Raw genomic sequence first — 14,242 nt, 5'->3', positions numbered from 1 at the left:
AGGAAAGGAGATGGGGAAAACACAGCTCCATCCATTGGTTAAAAGGTGAATTACTCATCTCCAACCCCTTATGTCCCTCCGTAAAATCTTCATAGTCTTCTAACCCTTGTGTGTACCTGTGAAGGGAGGGACAGAGAAGAAATTCCTTTGCTCATGAGGAAACTGTTGCCTCACAACATTGATATGAAATACCATGCACAGAAAAAACAGAAGTAAAAAAAAAGAGATTGAAGAAGCAAAAATCTTCTTTTAAACTCCAGATGTTTAATTTCACTTTTCTTTTAATCTCTTTATACTCCAACTGACCTATTTTTTTTCATTTCTCTTTTCCTTTTCTTTTTCTTTTTTTTTCTCCCATGACATGGGATCCTTAAGGTGTGCAGAATTTAGTTCCATTGCCTGCAAACTTTAAAATATTTCATTGATATTTTCACTGTACTGAGAAAAAAAATCATCTGCAAACCTACGCAAATGTTGATTGTTTCTATCACCTGTTAAGCTACATACCTTCATCCCCTTTCTCTCTGATCTTTCAGTCTGGGAAGCCATGCCTTTATTTTACCATGTCTTTCATTAACCAGAGTGCTTTTATTAGCTACTGTTACAATTTTAATCCATTCCCTTCTGCCTTTTGCTTGCTTTCATGCAGACATCATATTGAGATATGCATTCTGTTGATAAAAATGATAGACAGGTTTTAAAAAAAGAAGATTCAATCAAAACCAGAAGGTGGTTTGGAGTTTGTTTGGTTGGGTTTTTTTCATTATAATTAGAACATCTAAATTGTTGCCAAGGAGAAAAGGAAAAAAATAAAAAAGAAGAAGATACAGGAAAAAAAAAACAAAATAAAAACCAAAAACCACAACCAAACAGATAAGGAGGAAATCAAAGCTAATTTGTTCATATTCTGTCATTTCATAGAATCATACAATGGTAGGGGTTGGAAGGGACGTCTAGAGATCACAGAATCTTAAGGGTTGAAAGGGACCTTGAGAGATCATTTAGTCCAACTCCCCTGCTAAAGCAGGTCCATCATTTCCCTCGTTACTGAAGTTTCACTGAGCCAGCAATGTGCCCTCGTGGCCAAGAAGGCCAATGGCATCCTGGGATGCATCAAGAAGAGTGTGGCCAGCAGGTCAAGGGAAGTTCTTCTCCCCCTCTGCTCTGGTGCAGCCTCATCTGGAGTCCTGTGTCCAGTTCTGGGCTCCTCAGCTCAAGAGGGTCAGGTCAGAGAACTCCTGGAGAGAGTCCAGTGCAGGGCCACCAAGATAATCAGGGGAATGGAACATCTTCCTTATGAGGAAAGGCTGCAGGAACTGGGGCTGTTTAGTCTGGAGAAGAGGAGACTGAGGGAGATCTTATTAACATTTACAAATATCTAAAGGGTGGGTGTCAGGAGGCTGTGACATCCCTTTTTTTTATTGTATCTAGCAACAGGACAAGGGGTAATGGGATGAAGCTGGAACACAAAAAGTTCCACATAAATATAAGAAAAAACTTTTTCACTGTTCAGGTGAGGGAGCCCTGGCACAGGCTGCCCAGAGGGGTTGTGGAGTCTCCTTCCTTGGAGGTCTTCAAGACCCGCCTGGACATGTTCCTGTGCAACCTGATCTAGGTGAACCTGTATTCTGCAGGGGGGTTAGACTGGATGATCTCTAAAGGTCCCTTCTAACCCCTACCATTCTATGATTCTATGATCCACACTTCATGTTTGCAGAAGAGATAGTTGGACTATATGTCAATTGTGCACTTTTTATTATTCAGTGACATCTGTATTTAAATAAAGAAAAAGTATAGTTACACAAATGTTCCTTCATAATGTGCTGGATATTGAGGCTACATTTATTGGAGAACCTTGGAGTGCTTAACAGAGCACAGTGCCAGGCTTGCAATCCTGAGGACATAAATAGTCCCACTGAAGTGAATGAGATCACTATTTGCATGATTAACTATCATAACATTAAACTGTACATAAATGTTACTGTTGTGGGTAGAGAGAGGGAAGGAGGAGAGGAGTGTGACATAAACTTTCAGGTGACAGAAAAAGAACAAATTCTGCCTGATTTCATCCTTCAGAAGCATTCTAGTGACAGTATTATTTTTAAATGGCTTTTAGTGATTCTATTACACTGCCAAGTCATTTAGCCATATTTACACAAAAAAAACCCCAAACTAAAAATCCAATAGCAACAAAGACTGAATAATGTACAGTATTGATATAGGGCCAAATAAGCCCTATGAGGATGTTCAGGAGGTGTGTGTGAAATTACCTTTATGGATCCCCAGCTCATCCAGTCCTCAGTGGCAACCAGGCCTTTGGCAGTTTCATCCCTCCCCAGCTCCCCAGGTCATCAGCCTTCTTCCTTACTCTGCAGAGCACAGAGCATTGCTGCAGTGGGTCGCTGTGCTCAGAAAGATCTTTTCCCCTCTTGGTAGCTCTGCACAAAGGTGTCCAGTACTTTGAGGTTGAGATTCAGAAACATATACAAGAAATGTGCACATTGTCTCCTAAATGCACTGCACTACTTTGCAATCACCAATGAAGAGAGAGTAGGCTCACCAAACGCACAGATGGTACAGAGCTGGGGAGGACTGCTGGCATGGAGGAGGGCAGGTTTAGCATTCAACATGTTCTAAGCAAATTAGGCATACAAGATGGGAAAAAGACAATGTATTGTAACAAGGACAAGTGCAAGGTACTTAATGTAGGATGTTATTCACATATGGAGCAAGCAACACCTGCCCAGGCCTTGAGGACAGCAAAGAAGTTTCAGTAGGTCACGAGTTGAGGGCAAGCCTGTGATGGGAAGAAAGCAGACATCTCACAGGATATATAAATAGGGATGCAGATCATAAGACATACTTCTTAGACATAAGACATCTTTCCACTGAACAAAATTGAGTTGTGGGCATCTCACAGAGGGGGAAAAAAGAAAATAAAATCATGAAAACAAGTATACAGAATCCAGAACAAACCAAAAAGAACAATCAGGAATTAGAAAATATGACCTGATGGGGGAAAAATGACAGAAATTAGGTTGTTTATCCTAAGAAATGAGAAGGGAAAGAGGGAACAGATGGAAGATACATTCATTAAATATGTATAGACTACAGCCAGGATAATCTGTTCTCCCTGTCCATGGTGGACAGGACAAGAAGTCACGTGCTTAGTGAATGTTGCAAGGAAAAATCAGGTTAGATATAAAAATGATAAGGATGGAGAAGCATAGAAAAAGACTTCCTGGTGAGCCACAGAGCCTACATTGCAGGAACAGTAGTAAGGGTAGAGTTCACTCTGCCATGCAACCCAAGGACTCTTCCAGCACCACGATTCAGTAATTAGAGCAGTATTAGAGAACTGATTGCTCCCTATCCTGACTTCATTTTACCTCTTTTGAATGGGTATCTCCTTAAGCCTCATTACATACTTGCATCCTTTTCCTTTGATTTAGCATGATTTGTGTTGAGTGCTAATAATTATAATTTTTAATAAAAGAAAACAATCTTTATATAAGACTTGCCCACTTACAGTAACAATTTCATCTCCAAGTAGTGCTGCTGTTTCCATGGGATTTATCTAAGAGTAAGAATGTGTGTCTCTTACCATTGTGAAAGTAGTATTAACCCTTCCCAGGTGGGCAAGGTCATGCTGAACCACAGGAAAGACCCATCCCTGCTCACAAAAGCACCAGTCATTCCTTATCTGTGCTCTGGAGACCAAGAATTTCCTCTGCTTATATCAGTACAAAACCTGCCTCACGCATGGGACACAGACTTGGCTGGAGTCCTCAAATACATTGTAATGCAAATACAGAAACAATCAGTGAAGTCTTTCCAAAATGCCTTCCTTACAATGATAATAAAAGGTGAATTAAATAATGATGGGGTGTTCACGGAGGCTCAGGCCCATTGAAAGTCAGGCATCACATGCCATGTTCAAGTACTCCCAACTACCCTGCCAGAGCAGGGTATCTCAGTTCCACAGGCAGTGTCTGTGTCCACAATCATCCTTGCTACTGGCTGAAGGCAGCATTTATCTCAAAGAATTCATCAATCAGTGTTGTCTTTTGAAACACAGAGAAAACACCTCTCCCCTAATTTGCAGTAGTCTAATGTATAGTCAGCCTGCTTCTGATTCAGTTGCTCAGGATTTCAGCTCCAAAATTGCCTTTCCCTCAGGGTAAGTTTCAGCCACTTGAACAAGGTTTATTTTGGGCAGAGGAGGGATGGAAGAGGAAAAAAGGATATCTCCCTCTTCTCCAGGCTGTGCCACTTTGCATCCCAGTTGCTGGCACAGACAGAGCCCACAAGCAGAGGAGTGGCAACAATTTCATTTGCCGACATGGGGAAGTGAGAGATGGCTCTAACTCCAGCCTCTGTGCACGGGACAGTTTCTGTTATTTATCCAGTGGCTTTAACATAAATACTGACAGGATAGAAGGCATCAAACATAGAAACACATTCACTTTACACAGGGTGGTTATAGTCACAGTCCTGGCAGTGACAGCACCTTTCTTAGAGGGTCTGAGCTTGCTCAGGTAGAGGTGAAGTGGTCCTCAAGGCTTCCCCATCCTGGTCAACAGCACTAACACCCAAGCAAGGCCTGAGGTAGCCCTCCCTCGTGCTTAGGCAGCAGATACCCTGCTTTGGCACCAGCTCTCGCTTAGCCTAACAGGGGAACGAATCTGCTAAGCACTGCGTGATATTCCCGGGCAGCCACGTAAGTGCGGCTTTGGAGAAAGCTACGTGACACATGGAGGAGGCTCCTGGGACCAGGGAACCTCTCCCGGGTCTCCAAGCGACTCGCCTCCTCTGTGCCCCCTCCCGGCGCCGCAGCTGCGGCTGCTTTAACCGGGCAGGGGGGGTGCAGGCAGCCCCGCCGACGTCGCGGGCATCAGCTGACCGCGCCGGGTTCTGCCTCCTCCCGGGCCGCTCCGCTGCACCACTCCGGCGGCGGCGGCTGTCTGCTCCGCCGGGCTGCTCCCCGCGCTCCCGGGACGGCCCCCGCCGCCGCCTCCCCGCAGCCCTGCGGCCACCGCGCTCCCTTGCTAGCCTGCCCTTCGCCCCTTCCCCCCTCCTCTCCTCCCTTGCTGCCGGGGGAAGCCCCAGAACCTGAGCTCTCCCTGCCCTGACCCGCGGAGAAGTTGGGATGCTCCCAGCGCTCTTGCCAAAGCTCTGAGTTTAGGGGCGGGATTTTCACTCCCCGCTCTTTCGCTGTAATTAGGCTGGTGGTTTTGGTAGGATTCTTTTTTTTTTCTTTCTCTTGCCCTTTTTTTCTAGCTATCTTTCTCCCCTTTTTTTTCTTATTACTAAGCAAGCCGAGCGTCTGTGATGGATGGCAGCCCCACGGCCCCCGCGGGCAGAGGCGCCCGGTGAGCCCGGCCGGCGCGCCCGGCGGGGCATGCCCCGGCGCCGGGGACATGCGGGCGGGCAGCCCCCGGCCGGCGGCTCCGGCGCCGTGACAGAGGATGTCCGCGACCCGGCCGCCTCTCCCCTCCTGCCCGAGCTCGCAGGGCTCCCGCTGACCGCAGCCGCCAGGATTACAGCAGGTCTCGGGGACCAGACCTCGGAGCGGAGCCCCAGGATCCCCTGAGAGAGGAGCTGCCGGCCGTGAACTGCTCTCTACGAGGCGGCTTCCCCCCACCCCTCCGCGCCTCCAGCCTCCGGATGGCGCCGAGGATCGCCCGCCGGGCAGCGGGGCTGCGCCCGTAGATGCCGCTCCGCTCCTCCCTCCTCCACTCCGGACTCGCGGCTCGGCTCCCTGCCTGCTCTCCGCCCCGAGCGGGGCGCGCACCCAGCCCGGCGGGGCGCCGGGGCCGCGCCGCAGCCGCGCTCCGCGGGATGCGGCTCCGCGGGGGTCCGCGGGAGCGGGCGTGGGGACAGGGCCGCCTGTGCTGAGGCGCCAACCCCGGCGGCAAACCAGCCCCTCCGCCAGCCAAATAGCCGGACCTGGGGACCTGCCTATAAATGTGATCCCCCCCGCCGCTGCCACCCGCCCTTCTCCATCCCCTCCCTCCCCTCCCGCGGCTCCATCCCTCCCCCCGCTCCCCTCCCCAAAGACAGTTCCCCCACCCCCCCGCCCCCCGCCGGCGCTCTGCCCCCCGCCAGTCACCGCCATGGAGCTCTCGGAGGTGCGGTGCCTGAGCGACAGCGATGAACTTTACACCATCAACAGGACCCCCCCCGGCAGCGGCAGACCCCAGCGCCTGCTGTGGCAGACGGCCGTACGCCACATCACCGAGCAGCGCTTCATCCAGGAGCACAGCAGCAGCAGCGGCGGTAGCAGCAGCGGTGGGGGCAAGGGCTTCAGCTCCGAGGAGATCTGCTGCCCTAACCACCACCCTCACCCGCCGCACCACCACCACCACCTCCGGCGACAATCGGCCGGACGGAGTTTGGGCAGCGAGCGCCACAACAACGGGGGCACCAAAGTCTTCCCGGAGCGCACGAGCAGCAGTGGGGACCTGGGCTTTCTGCCCCTGGACTGTGCTCCCAGCAACTCTGACTTCTTCCTTAACTGGGGCTATACCTATCGCGGGGTGATCTTCCCCACCCTCCGCAACTCCTTCAAGTCTCGGGACTTGGAGCGCCTCTACCAGCGCTACTTCTTGGGCCAGCGGCGCAAATCTGAGGTGGTCATGAACATCCTGGACGTGCTGACTAAGCTGACCCTGCTCTTCCTCCACCTGACCCTGGCCTCTACTCCCATGGACCCCATTAAGGGCATCCTCTTGGGCTTCTTCACCGGCATCGAGGTGGTGATCTGTGCCTTAGTGGTGGTCAGGAAGGACACAACCTCGTACACATACCTGCAGTACAGCGGAGTGGTCACTTGGGTGGCCATGGCCACACAGATCCTGGCAGCCGGCCTGGGCTGTGGCCTCCTTGGGGATGGCATTGGCTATGTGCTCTTCACGCTTTTTGCAACCTACAGCATGCTTCCACTGCCGCTCACGTGGGCCATCCTGGCTGGGCTGGTCACCTCTGTCCTGCAGCTCGTCATGCAGCTGGTTATCCCCAGGTTCGCCGTGACTTCCCTCAACCAGGTACCGTGGTGAGGAGGGGGTGGAAACCCTCCTCTTTCTCCATCACTCTGGGTGAGAGGTGGTGTGGGGTGTCTCAGGAGATCCTCTCCCTTTTAATCAGTTGTCTAGAGATTTGTTACCTGGAAGGGAAACCCAGGCAAAATGCAGTCTTCTCTCCCTCTCACTGCTTATCCCAAGGCTTCACCTTGAGCTGGCGATGGGGACAATTCTTGACCACTCTGTGCCTTTTATTTGTACATTTACCTCACTATTACTCCTTGAACTAGTTTTGGGGAAGGGAGCTTCTGGGGGCAAGTGGGAAGGGTGGATCATTTATCTTACTTCCAGCAGTGGTCTGTGGCATGAGACGACTCTGTCTTGGCCAAACTCTCTCACTGCTCATCTCTTATTTTACTTGCTTTCACAGTTGAACTCAACATTTAAGGTCTTTTCTGACCTAAATATTTCTCTGATTCTGTGATTCTATGTCTTTTAACTCTGGATCTGCTGGGAGGACGGGTACTTTTGTATGTGTAGCACATGTGGGTTATGGGAAAATGGAAGCAAAGTGTGCTGCTTTTTTGCAAGGAAAGCTCCTTTTCGAGGTTTGGTGTGAGATTCTAGGCTGTTTTTGAGGGCATCAGAAAGATGTTTCTGCTGGTGGCCATGGGGCAAACATTGTTGTGCTGCACTCATAATAGTGATGTCTAGGACAGAGTATTGGTTACATGTGGTGGTGCAGTGCAAATCACTGAGAGACACTGGGCAAGATATGGGTCTAAGCAGGACCAACCTGTCTTCACATTCACCTGGCTTCTTCCACAAAAAAAAAAGGAAAAAAAGTAAGAATGCACTGAACACCCATCATCCCTGCAAAGCAAGAAAATAGTGCCTTTCTAGGGCAACTTAATCCTAGAGACTCTTGCTGCTCACCCTGTGCCCCCTTCCCTCTCCACTTCCCAAACCATCATAGCTCTGTATAAACAATATTTCATGGCAGATTATCATCTCTATTTGACTAGCTCCAGGGAGTTGGGGAGAAGAGGGTGAAGATACTATCAGATAATCCTCAAAGGGAGAGTGCAGAGGAATGTGGTGGTGACATGTTTAAAGCAGCACCAGGATGCACAGCTGGGAAGTGTTTGATTTTTCTACTGGAAGTTTTGATAATGGGACATCATCTACCTCCCTCAGACCGTGTCCTTCCTGGTAGTCCTGTCCACCCCATCCATTCCCTTCCTCCAGACATTTGTTACCTGTGGGCTGCTTGACCTCACTCCTCAGCAGCCAGGCTCATCTTGGGAAAAACTGCCCCAGTGTGTTGTACCTGCCTGAGCTCTGTGGACGTGAAACAATTAGACTGTGTAGTTGTTCCTTAGGTCTCAGTAACTTGCTGATGAATGAACCTCAGCTGTGTGCCGTGTTCCACTCCCATGTGCTGCCAATGCTATGAATGCTGGGTCAAGAGCTACATGAGTTACGCTGATTTCTTAATTTACTTCTATCTCCTATCCTGCAGCTATGAGCAATGCACTGCTATCTCATTATGCACAGGTATCACAGCTGTTTAGCCAGTCTAAGCACACACACACACTTCCCAGAGACAGTCCTAACAAAGATATTTCTCAGGAGAGATACTAATATCTTCATTTTACAGCCCGGTACCTTGCCAATTGTGTGAATGAACTGCCTTTGAATGGTGCACAATGAGAGATTACCAGCCAGATGATTGCCTTCATGAACTACGTATATAAATCTCCTTAACAGGATCAGCACAACTTGCCACACGCCGGTGTTGATTTACACCGCCTCCCGCCTTCCCAGAGCCCACTTAACGTCGCCTGACGATGAGCCGCTGCGGCTGTTTGCCTCTAACCCTCTCCGGGAGGGGACGGACCGATCCCCGCGCCGGGCTCCGCTCGGCACCGCGCTGCAGGCGCAGCTCGGAGGGGCCGCCCCGCGCCGCGCTGAGCGGAGCGTGGCCGCCGGGCGCTGTCCGCCGCCGCGGTACTGAACCAGCCGCCGCGCTGCGCGGCCCGGGGGCTCCCTCCAGCGGCCCCGCCGGGAGCCCGGCTGCCCCCTCCGCCTCCCGCCTGCCTCCCGTACTCGCCGCCCCCCCGCATCCGCCACCGCTCCCCCCGCTGGAGGAGCCCCCCGGGGCTTTGGGAGCCCCTGGGAGAGGTCGTAGCATTGCACTGCTTTGGGGTTTTAAAATTACTTTTTTTTCCCCCCAGAGAGTCGCAGGGCGCTTTCTAGTGTTAGTGAATAAGGAGTTTTTTGGGCTGATGAAGGGTATAGAGCCGTTATTTCATAGGTGAACACTGATAATTTAAATGACTGTGTCCTCAGAGTTATATAGGAAATCTTTGAGACAACACAGCTATCTTTATCTTGCAGGCAAAGCACTCTTGTATCACAGTGCTTATTTTCTCATGTAAAATACTGCATCTTCTCTTCAGAGAAGCCTTACAAGACTAAATACCTGTGGCCATCTTGCTATGCCTCAGGATGCAAAGAACTGCTGACACTGGACCAAACCCAGGAATTAAAGTAGACAGTGAAAGAAAAGCAGAGGGTAAAACTTTGACCATGGTACAGTTTATGATTTTTCTACTGATTTTGGTGGGGCCACAATTTCATGCAAAGAAAATACTGAGTTCAGTTCTGAACAGAAATAATTGTCTACCCTGTAATCAGTTTATTACTGTACCCAACACTAACCACGGGCACAATGGTTCTGATCCTATTCTCAGTCACACAGTTTAAATCAATTATAAGTCTAAACTTAAAGTTACAACAGTTTATAAAATAGGAAAATCAAGTGCTATGATGTTTTCCCTTAATCTCTTCATTAATCTTATCTTTCATTAATCATGTCTTTCATTGATAAATATGTTCACAAGCAGTTCAAATCATCAGCAATGCCGAACACAAGCATGCACTACTAGTGCCCAATTCAGCTTTTTGTTGAAGTTACCAAAGCATGCATTATTGTGAATACAAATAATACTCCCTGTTCACCATTTTGTCTTGCATCAACACTTGAGAGGTCATCTGATTTTTCTCATTTTGCATCTCCAAAATTAATTGATAGCCCTGATAAAGGTGAAGGTGAAAAATGCTCTGAAATTAGAGTTTTGTTTTTAAAAGAAGGAAAAAAGCAAAACAAAACAAGCATAGACTCACTACTTTCAGTCCTGCCATGTGCTCAGCACTTCTGGGGAGATACGAGCACCCTTAAGCCCAGCTGACCCCAACCTGAAATGCTGAGCAGTATGCTACTGCTCAACTCGGGGAGACCCATGAAAACAGGTCTGATAGCATGATTTAGGTAAAGGCAAAACTGGCACTGACTTGACTGAAGATTCTGTCAGGAAACAAATGAGAAATGCAAGATCTTACTGGTAAACAAGTAAAGTGCATTGATTTGTGTGTCTGGTCAGATACCATGCTGTGGTGGTATTTGCCTCTGACATTCTCCAAAATGAATGTTTAGTCTGTATTGCATTCATTCTTACTTCTTCCTTGGTAATAATCTAGTATATAATCCAAAATTTCTAAGGCCATCTATGTGTTTCAGGCACATGGGGGAGAACAAACAACTCAGAGCTCCTTAGTGTTATGTAATGTAGGCAGATGATAATATAGACATGAATTTTGACAGGCTTGGAATTATGTAAGATACAAACATACTCTGGATTTGAATCCTCTGCCTGTGAATTCTTCACTCAAGTGAGTGAATTCCACCAGAGTCAATAAGCCTACTCTTGTAAGTCATCTGCGTAAGGGATATCTTTAAGGATCAAATTCTAAATTTCACATAGGAAAAAGAAAGCTTTAAAAATATATTTAGAAATAACCTTGAAGTGGGTAATACCAAGACTGGGGAAATTAATTTATCTCTCTCTGTTAGCATTTGTCTTTCCAAGTCTAGGCAGTTCTATGAATTCACTTGGCAATTTTTGCTCTCATGTTTTTTTCCCCAAACCTTCTCTTAGGATTATTAATAGAGGAAAAGGCAGAATTCATGAAGTCACAAGGAGATCTAAAGAGATAAATCTGTATAATTATACAATGGCAACTGACAGCTTTTATGTGCATATTTCAGCTCCATGGTTTCCAAAATGTGATCATAGATATCGGTATATGAGTATGTACAAAATACACTCATCTCTTCAAAATTTCTGCCAAATACTTGTGGAGTATCTGTTAAAGCTGTAAAGTGTAAGGATATCTCAAAGTTGACTACCATTTGGGAATCAGAATTGAAACACTCTGCTTTTATCCCTATGGTTGCTTTCATAGCATTACTTATCATTTGTCTTTCTGCCATAGTCCGTTGTGGGTGACTTATAACCTGAGTGTGTGATTTTAGACTGGATTATATTCTGGTTTCCTTTTATATCCTGTAATATCACCTGACCAGTGTCAATGGGTGACAGCATAAAGAGATTAGAATTGGATACACTTTTCTCTGAAGCAGCTACATCATTGTTGTACTAAGTAGGGCAAATGCATTAGTTATATTTACAATTTGATGATTAATTACCTTCAGAGAGTTCCTCCAAAATAGAGGAACTCAGGCAGAAACAGCAATAAAACCTGGTTTTATCACTAACTTTCAGCCTACAACAGTTAGTCCACTTGCTCTCAGTGAAAGTTCCTTTGCTAGATTTGGTGACATTTTTTCTGCTCTCATGACACTTCTGGGTTGTTTCTTAGGCTTTGTTTGTTCTTTTTTTTGTTATTTCTCATGGCCTACAAAGAGGCATACACTCTAAAATGGTGGCATCTAATGAATAATAATAATACACTGAAGCAATAAACTTGCAGCTGACAGTTAACAGCAGATCATACACGTTACTATGTGACCTGATCTAGGTGGACCTGCTTCTGCAGGGGGATTGTACTAGATGATCTCTAAAGGTCCCTTCCAACCCCTACCATTCTGTGATTCTATGAATGATCCCTATTAATCTGTACACAAGATTGAAGGAGAGAAACATCTCCATCCCATCCTCTTACTGCACTTCTCAACCTTATCTATGGTGTGATGTGAATAGGAAAGAGAAGAGACCAAAACTGGAACTGTTTGATGGACTCTTTTTTTTTTTTTTCAGAGGGCAGAGAAGGTGGGGAGTGGAAGGACTCTTTCCTTTCTTTTCCTTATTTCCAAAATATCTGCTTGTATATAAGTGAACTTTTGTTTCTGAGCATCTCATGAAGTGGAATGACTCAAAGATACTATCCAGAATCCAAGCACTGCTCTGATGGGAACACATTTTGCAGCTGTACTATACACAGAGTCCCTGCCTGATGTCAAAGCCAGATGAGAAGAGGATTGTTCTCTTCCTCTGTGTAAGAAATGTGGTAATGAAGACGTTCCTGGGATGCATCAGAACAAGTTTTAAATCCCCTTTTCCCCAGAAGAGGTTGAAATCACCTCTCTTACCTCACCAGATATTTTCCAAAGGAAACCTTCCCCTATTTCTAGCACAATTGTTCTGGGATGGTAAAAGGCTAAAATCCATCAAGCCAAAAAAAAAAAAAGAAAGAATAATCCTGACTCTGAAATCAACTGATTAAGGAATTCATCTCTGGTAGTGTCCTTGCTGGACATTTTAGTGTTTTATGTAATGTTATTAAATCATTCCCTTAAGCACATGTCTCAGCTAGCAGACTGTACAGTCTGGTCGCCTCTCTCTGACCTGACAAATCTTGAATACCTTTCTAAGGCTGGTGCAGCTTCTCCAGTGATTTTCTCTTCCTCCTTAATGTGCTGCCCTTCTATCTTCTCTAAAGCAAATACAGCCTACAGGGAGGGCATTTCCTAGAGAGATGGGAGATATTGAACAAGGGAGGAGTCTCCAGTAACTGAGCTGCTATAAAGATATATAGATATTTTAAAAGACAAGGGTATTCCCTGTACGAGATTTAAACAAAAAGGTATAGGCAGTACCCTCAGGGGTGGAGGGAAAAGGGGCATGGGGCTGAGAAGCCCAAAATACAGGGAAAAACTTCACAGGGATTTTCTAAACTGTGGATTAAAATGAGATTTAAGACATACTCCCTGTACCTCCCTCCTAGACAGCTCTGCTCTTGTTCATCACGGTTGGCTATTTTATATTCAACCCAAGACACTAGATTCTTTTTGCATGTTGTGTAACCATCTGTGAGAACATGGTGCCATTCAGTAGTCTTCTTGCTTAAATTCTGGTAGTCATGTGTTTACAATGAATTGCAAAAGGACCTTGCTTTGTGCCCTCAGAGCCTTTTTTTTTTTCATCTGACCTTTCCATCAGAGACAAACTCTGTTTCACTTGCTCTGTTCTTGGTGCAGTGCAGCTTGTACCCATCTCCAGCACAGAAGGGACTGTAGACTTGCAGTCTGGCCCAAGGAAGGAGATGAATGCAAATCACTGGGTTAGTGGTGCAGTGAATCTTGAGCATTTTGGTACCAGCCCTGGCTGCTCAAAAGGGATCATGTATAAAAGGTGCATTTCTTGGAACTATCTTCCTAAGGGATCTTATGATGGCCTGACAGATGCTAAGAGGTTTGATTTAGGCACCTGATTTAATGCCCACAGAGTGTAATATAAAGAGTCTCACAAACATTAGGATTTTTAGGTGAACTGAGATCACTTCTACGGACCCTCTTTAAGAAAAGTGTTGCTCTGAATCCATGTTACTTCTGAAACAGGACACAGACGTGGGCATCCAGCTCCTCTAGGAATCTCTTGGAGTGAGCTCTGCCATTCTTATCTTTCCCAACACCCGGGTCTGCAGGCAGAGATACCAGTGTGGTGCTGCCTAATCTGAAGAACCAAAAATAGCAGGAAATGTACTCAGGGCGAACTGCAAAGCCAGGCAGCCATTGGCTGATGGAGGACTATTTCATCATGCAAGTTTTGTTTATCAGAAACTATTTTAAGAAGTGCTGCCATTTCATTTGCCAGCTTCTTTTGCTGCAAGGTTTTGTGCAGTTAGCCCTAGAGGAGAGAGGAAGGCTGCTGAGTTCATTAATTAACCACTGCTGCAGTCTGAGAAACAGATGAAGTGTATCAGTGTTAAAATAATAATAATAAAAAAAAAGGTAAAACTAACCCAAGCCAATTTTTTTCACAGCCCCAACAAATAATTGTACTTCTTCCAAATAGTCGGATGTTGATGTTATAACTGTATATGATACTCTTAGTTTTAATCTGGAGAACCATAGC

The 14,242-nt window shown here is 46.6% G+C and overlaps 1 protein-coding gene across 2 annotated transcripts in view; it reads left to right on the top strand.

Annotated features, from left to right (window-relative positions):
* Window positions 1-5,833: 5,833 nt before the first annotated feature.
* Window positions 5,834-14,242, top strand: part of ADCY8 (adenylate cyclase 8) — a 122,118-nt gene continuing 113,709 nt past the window's right edge. For both annotated transcript variants that reach the window (XM_061995076.1, XM_061995075.1), the window contains exon 1: window positions 5,834-7,046. In XM_061995076.1, coding sequence (XP_061851060.1) covers window positions 6,117-7,046 — 930 coding nt within the window. In that variant the 5' untranslated portion in view covers window positions 5,834-6,116. The remainder of the gene's footprint in view (window positions 7,047-14,242) is intronic.

This window comes from Colius striatus, chromosome 4 (genome assembly GCF_028858725.1).
Source record: "Colius striatus isolate bColStr4 chromosome 4, bColStr4.1.hap1, whole genome shotgun sequence".
Lineage (NCBI taxonomy): Eukaryota > Metazoa > Chordata > Aves > Coliiformes > Coliidae > Colius > Colius striatus.
This window is presented reverse-complemented; position numbering and strand designations above follow the sequence as displayed.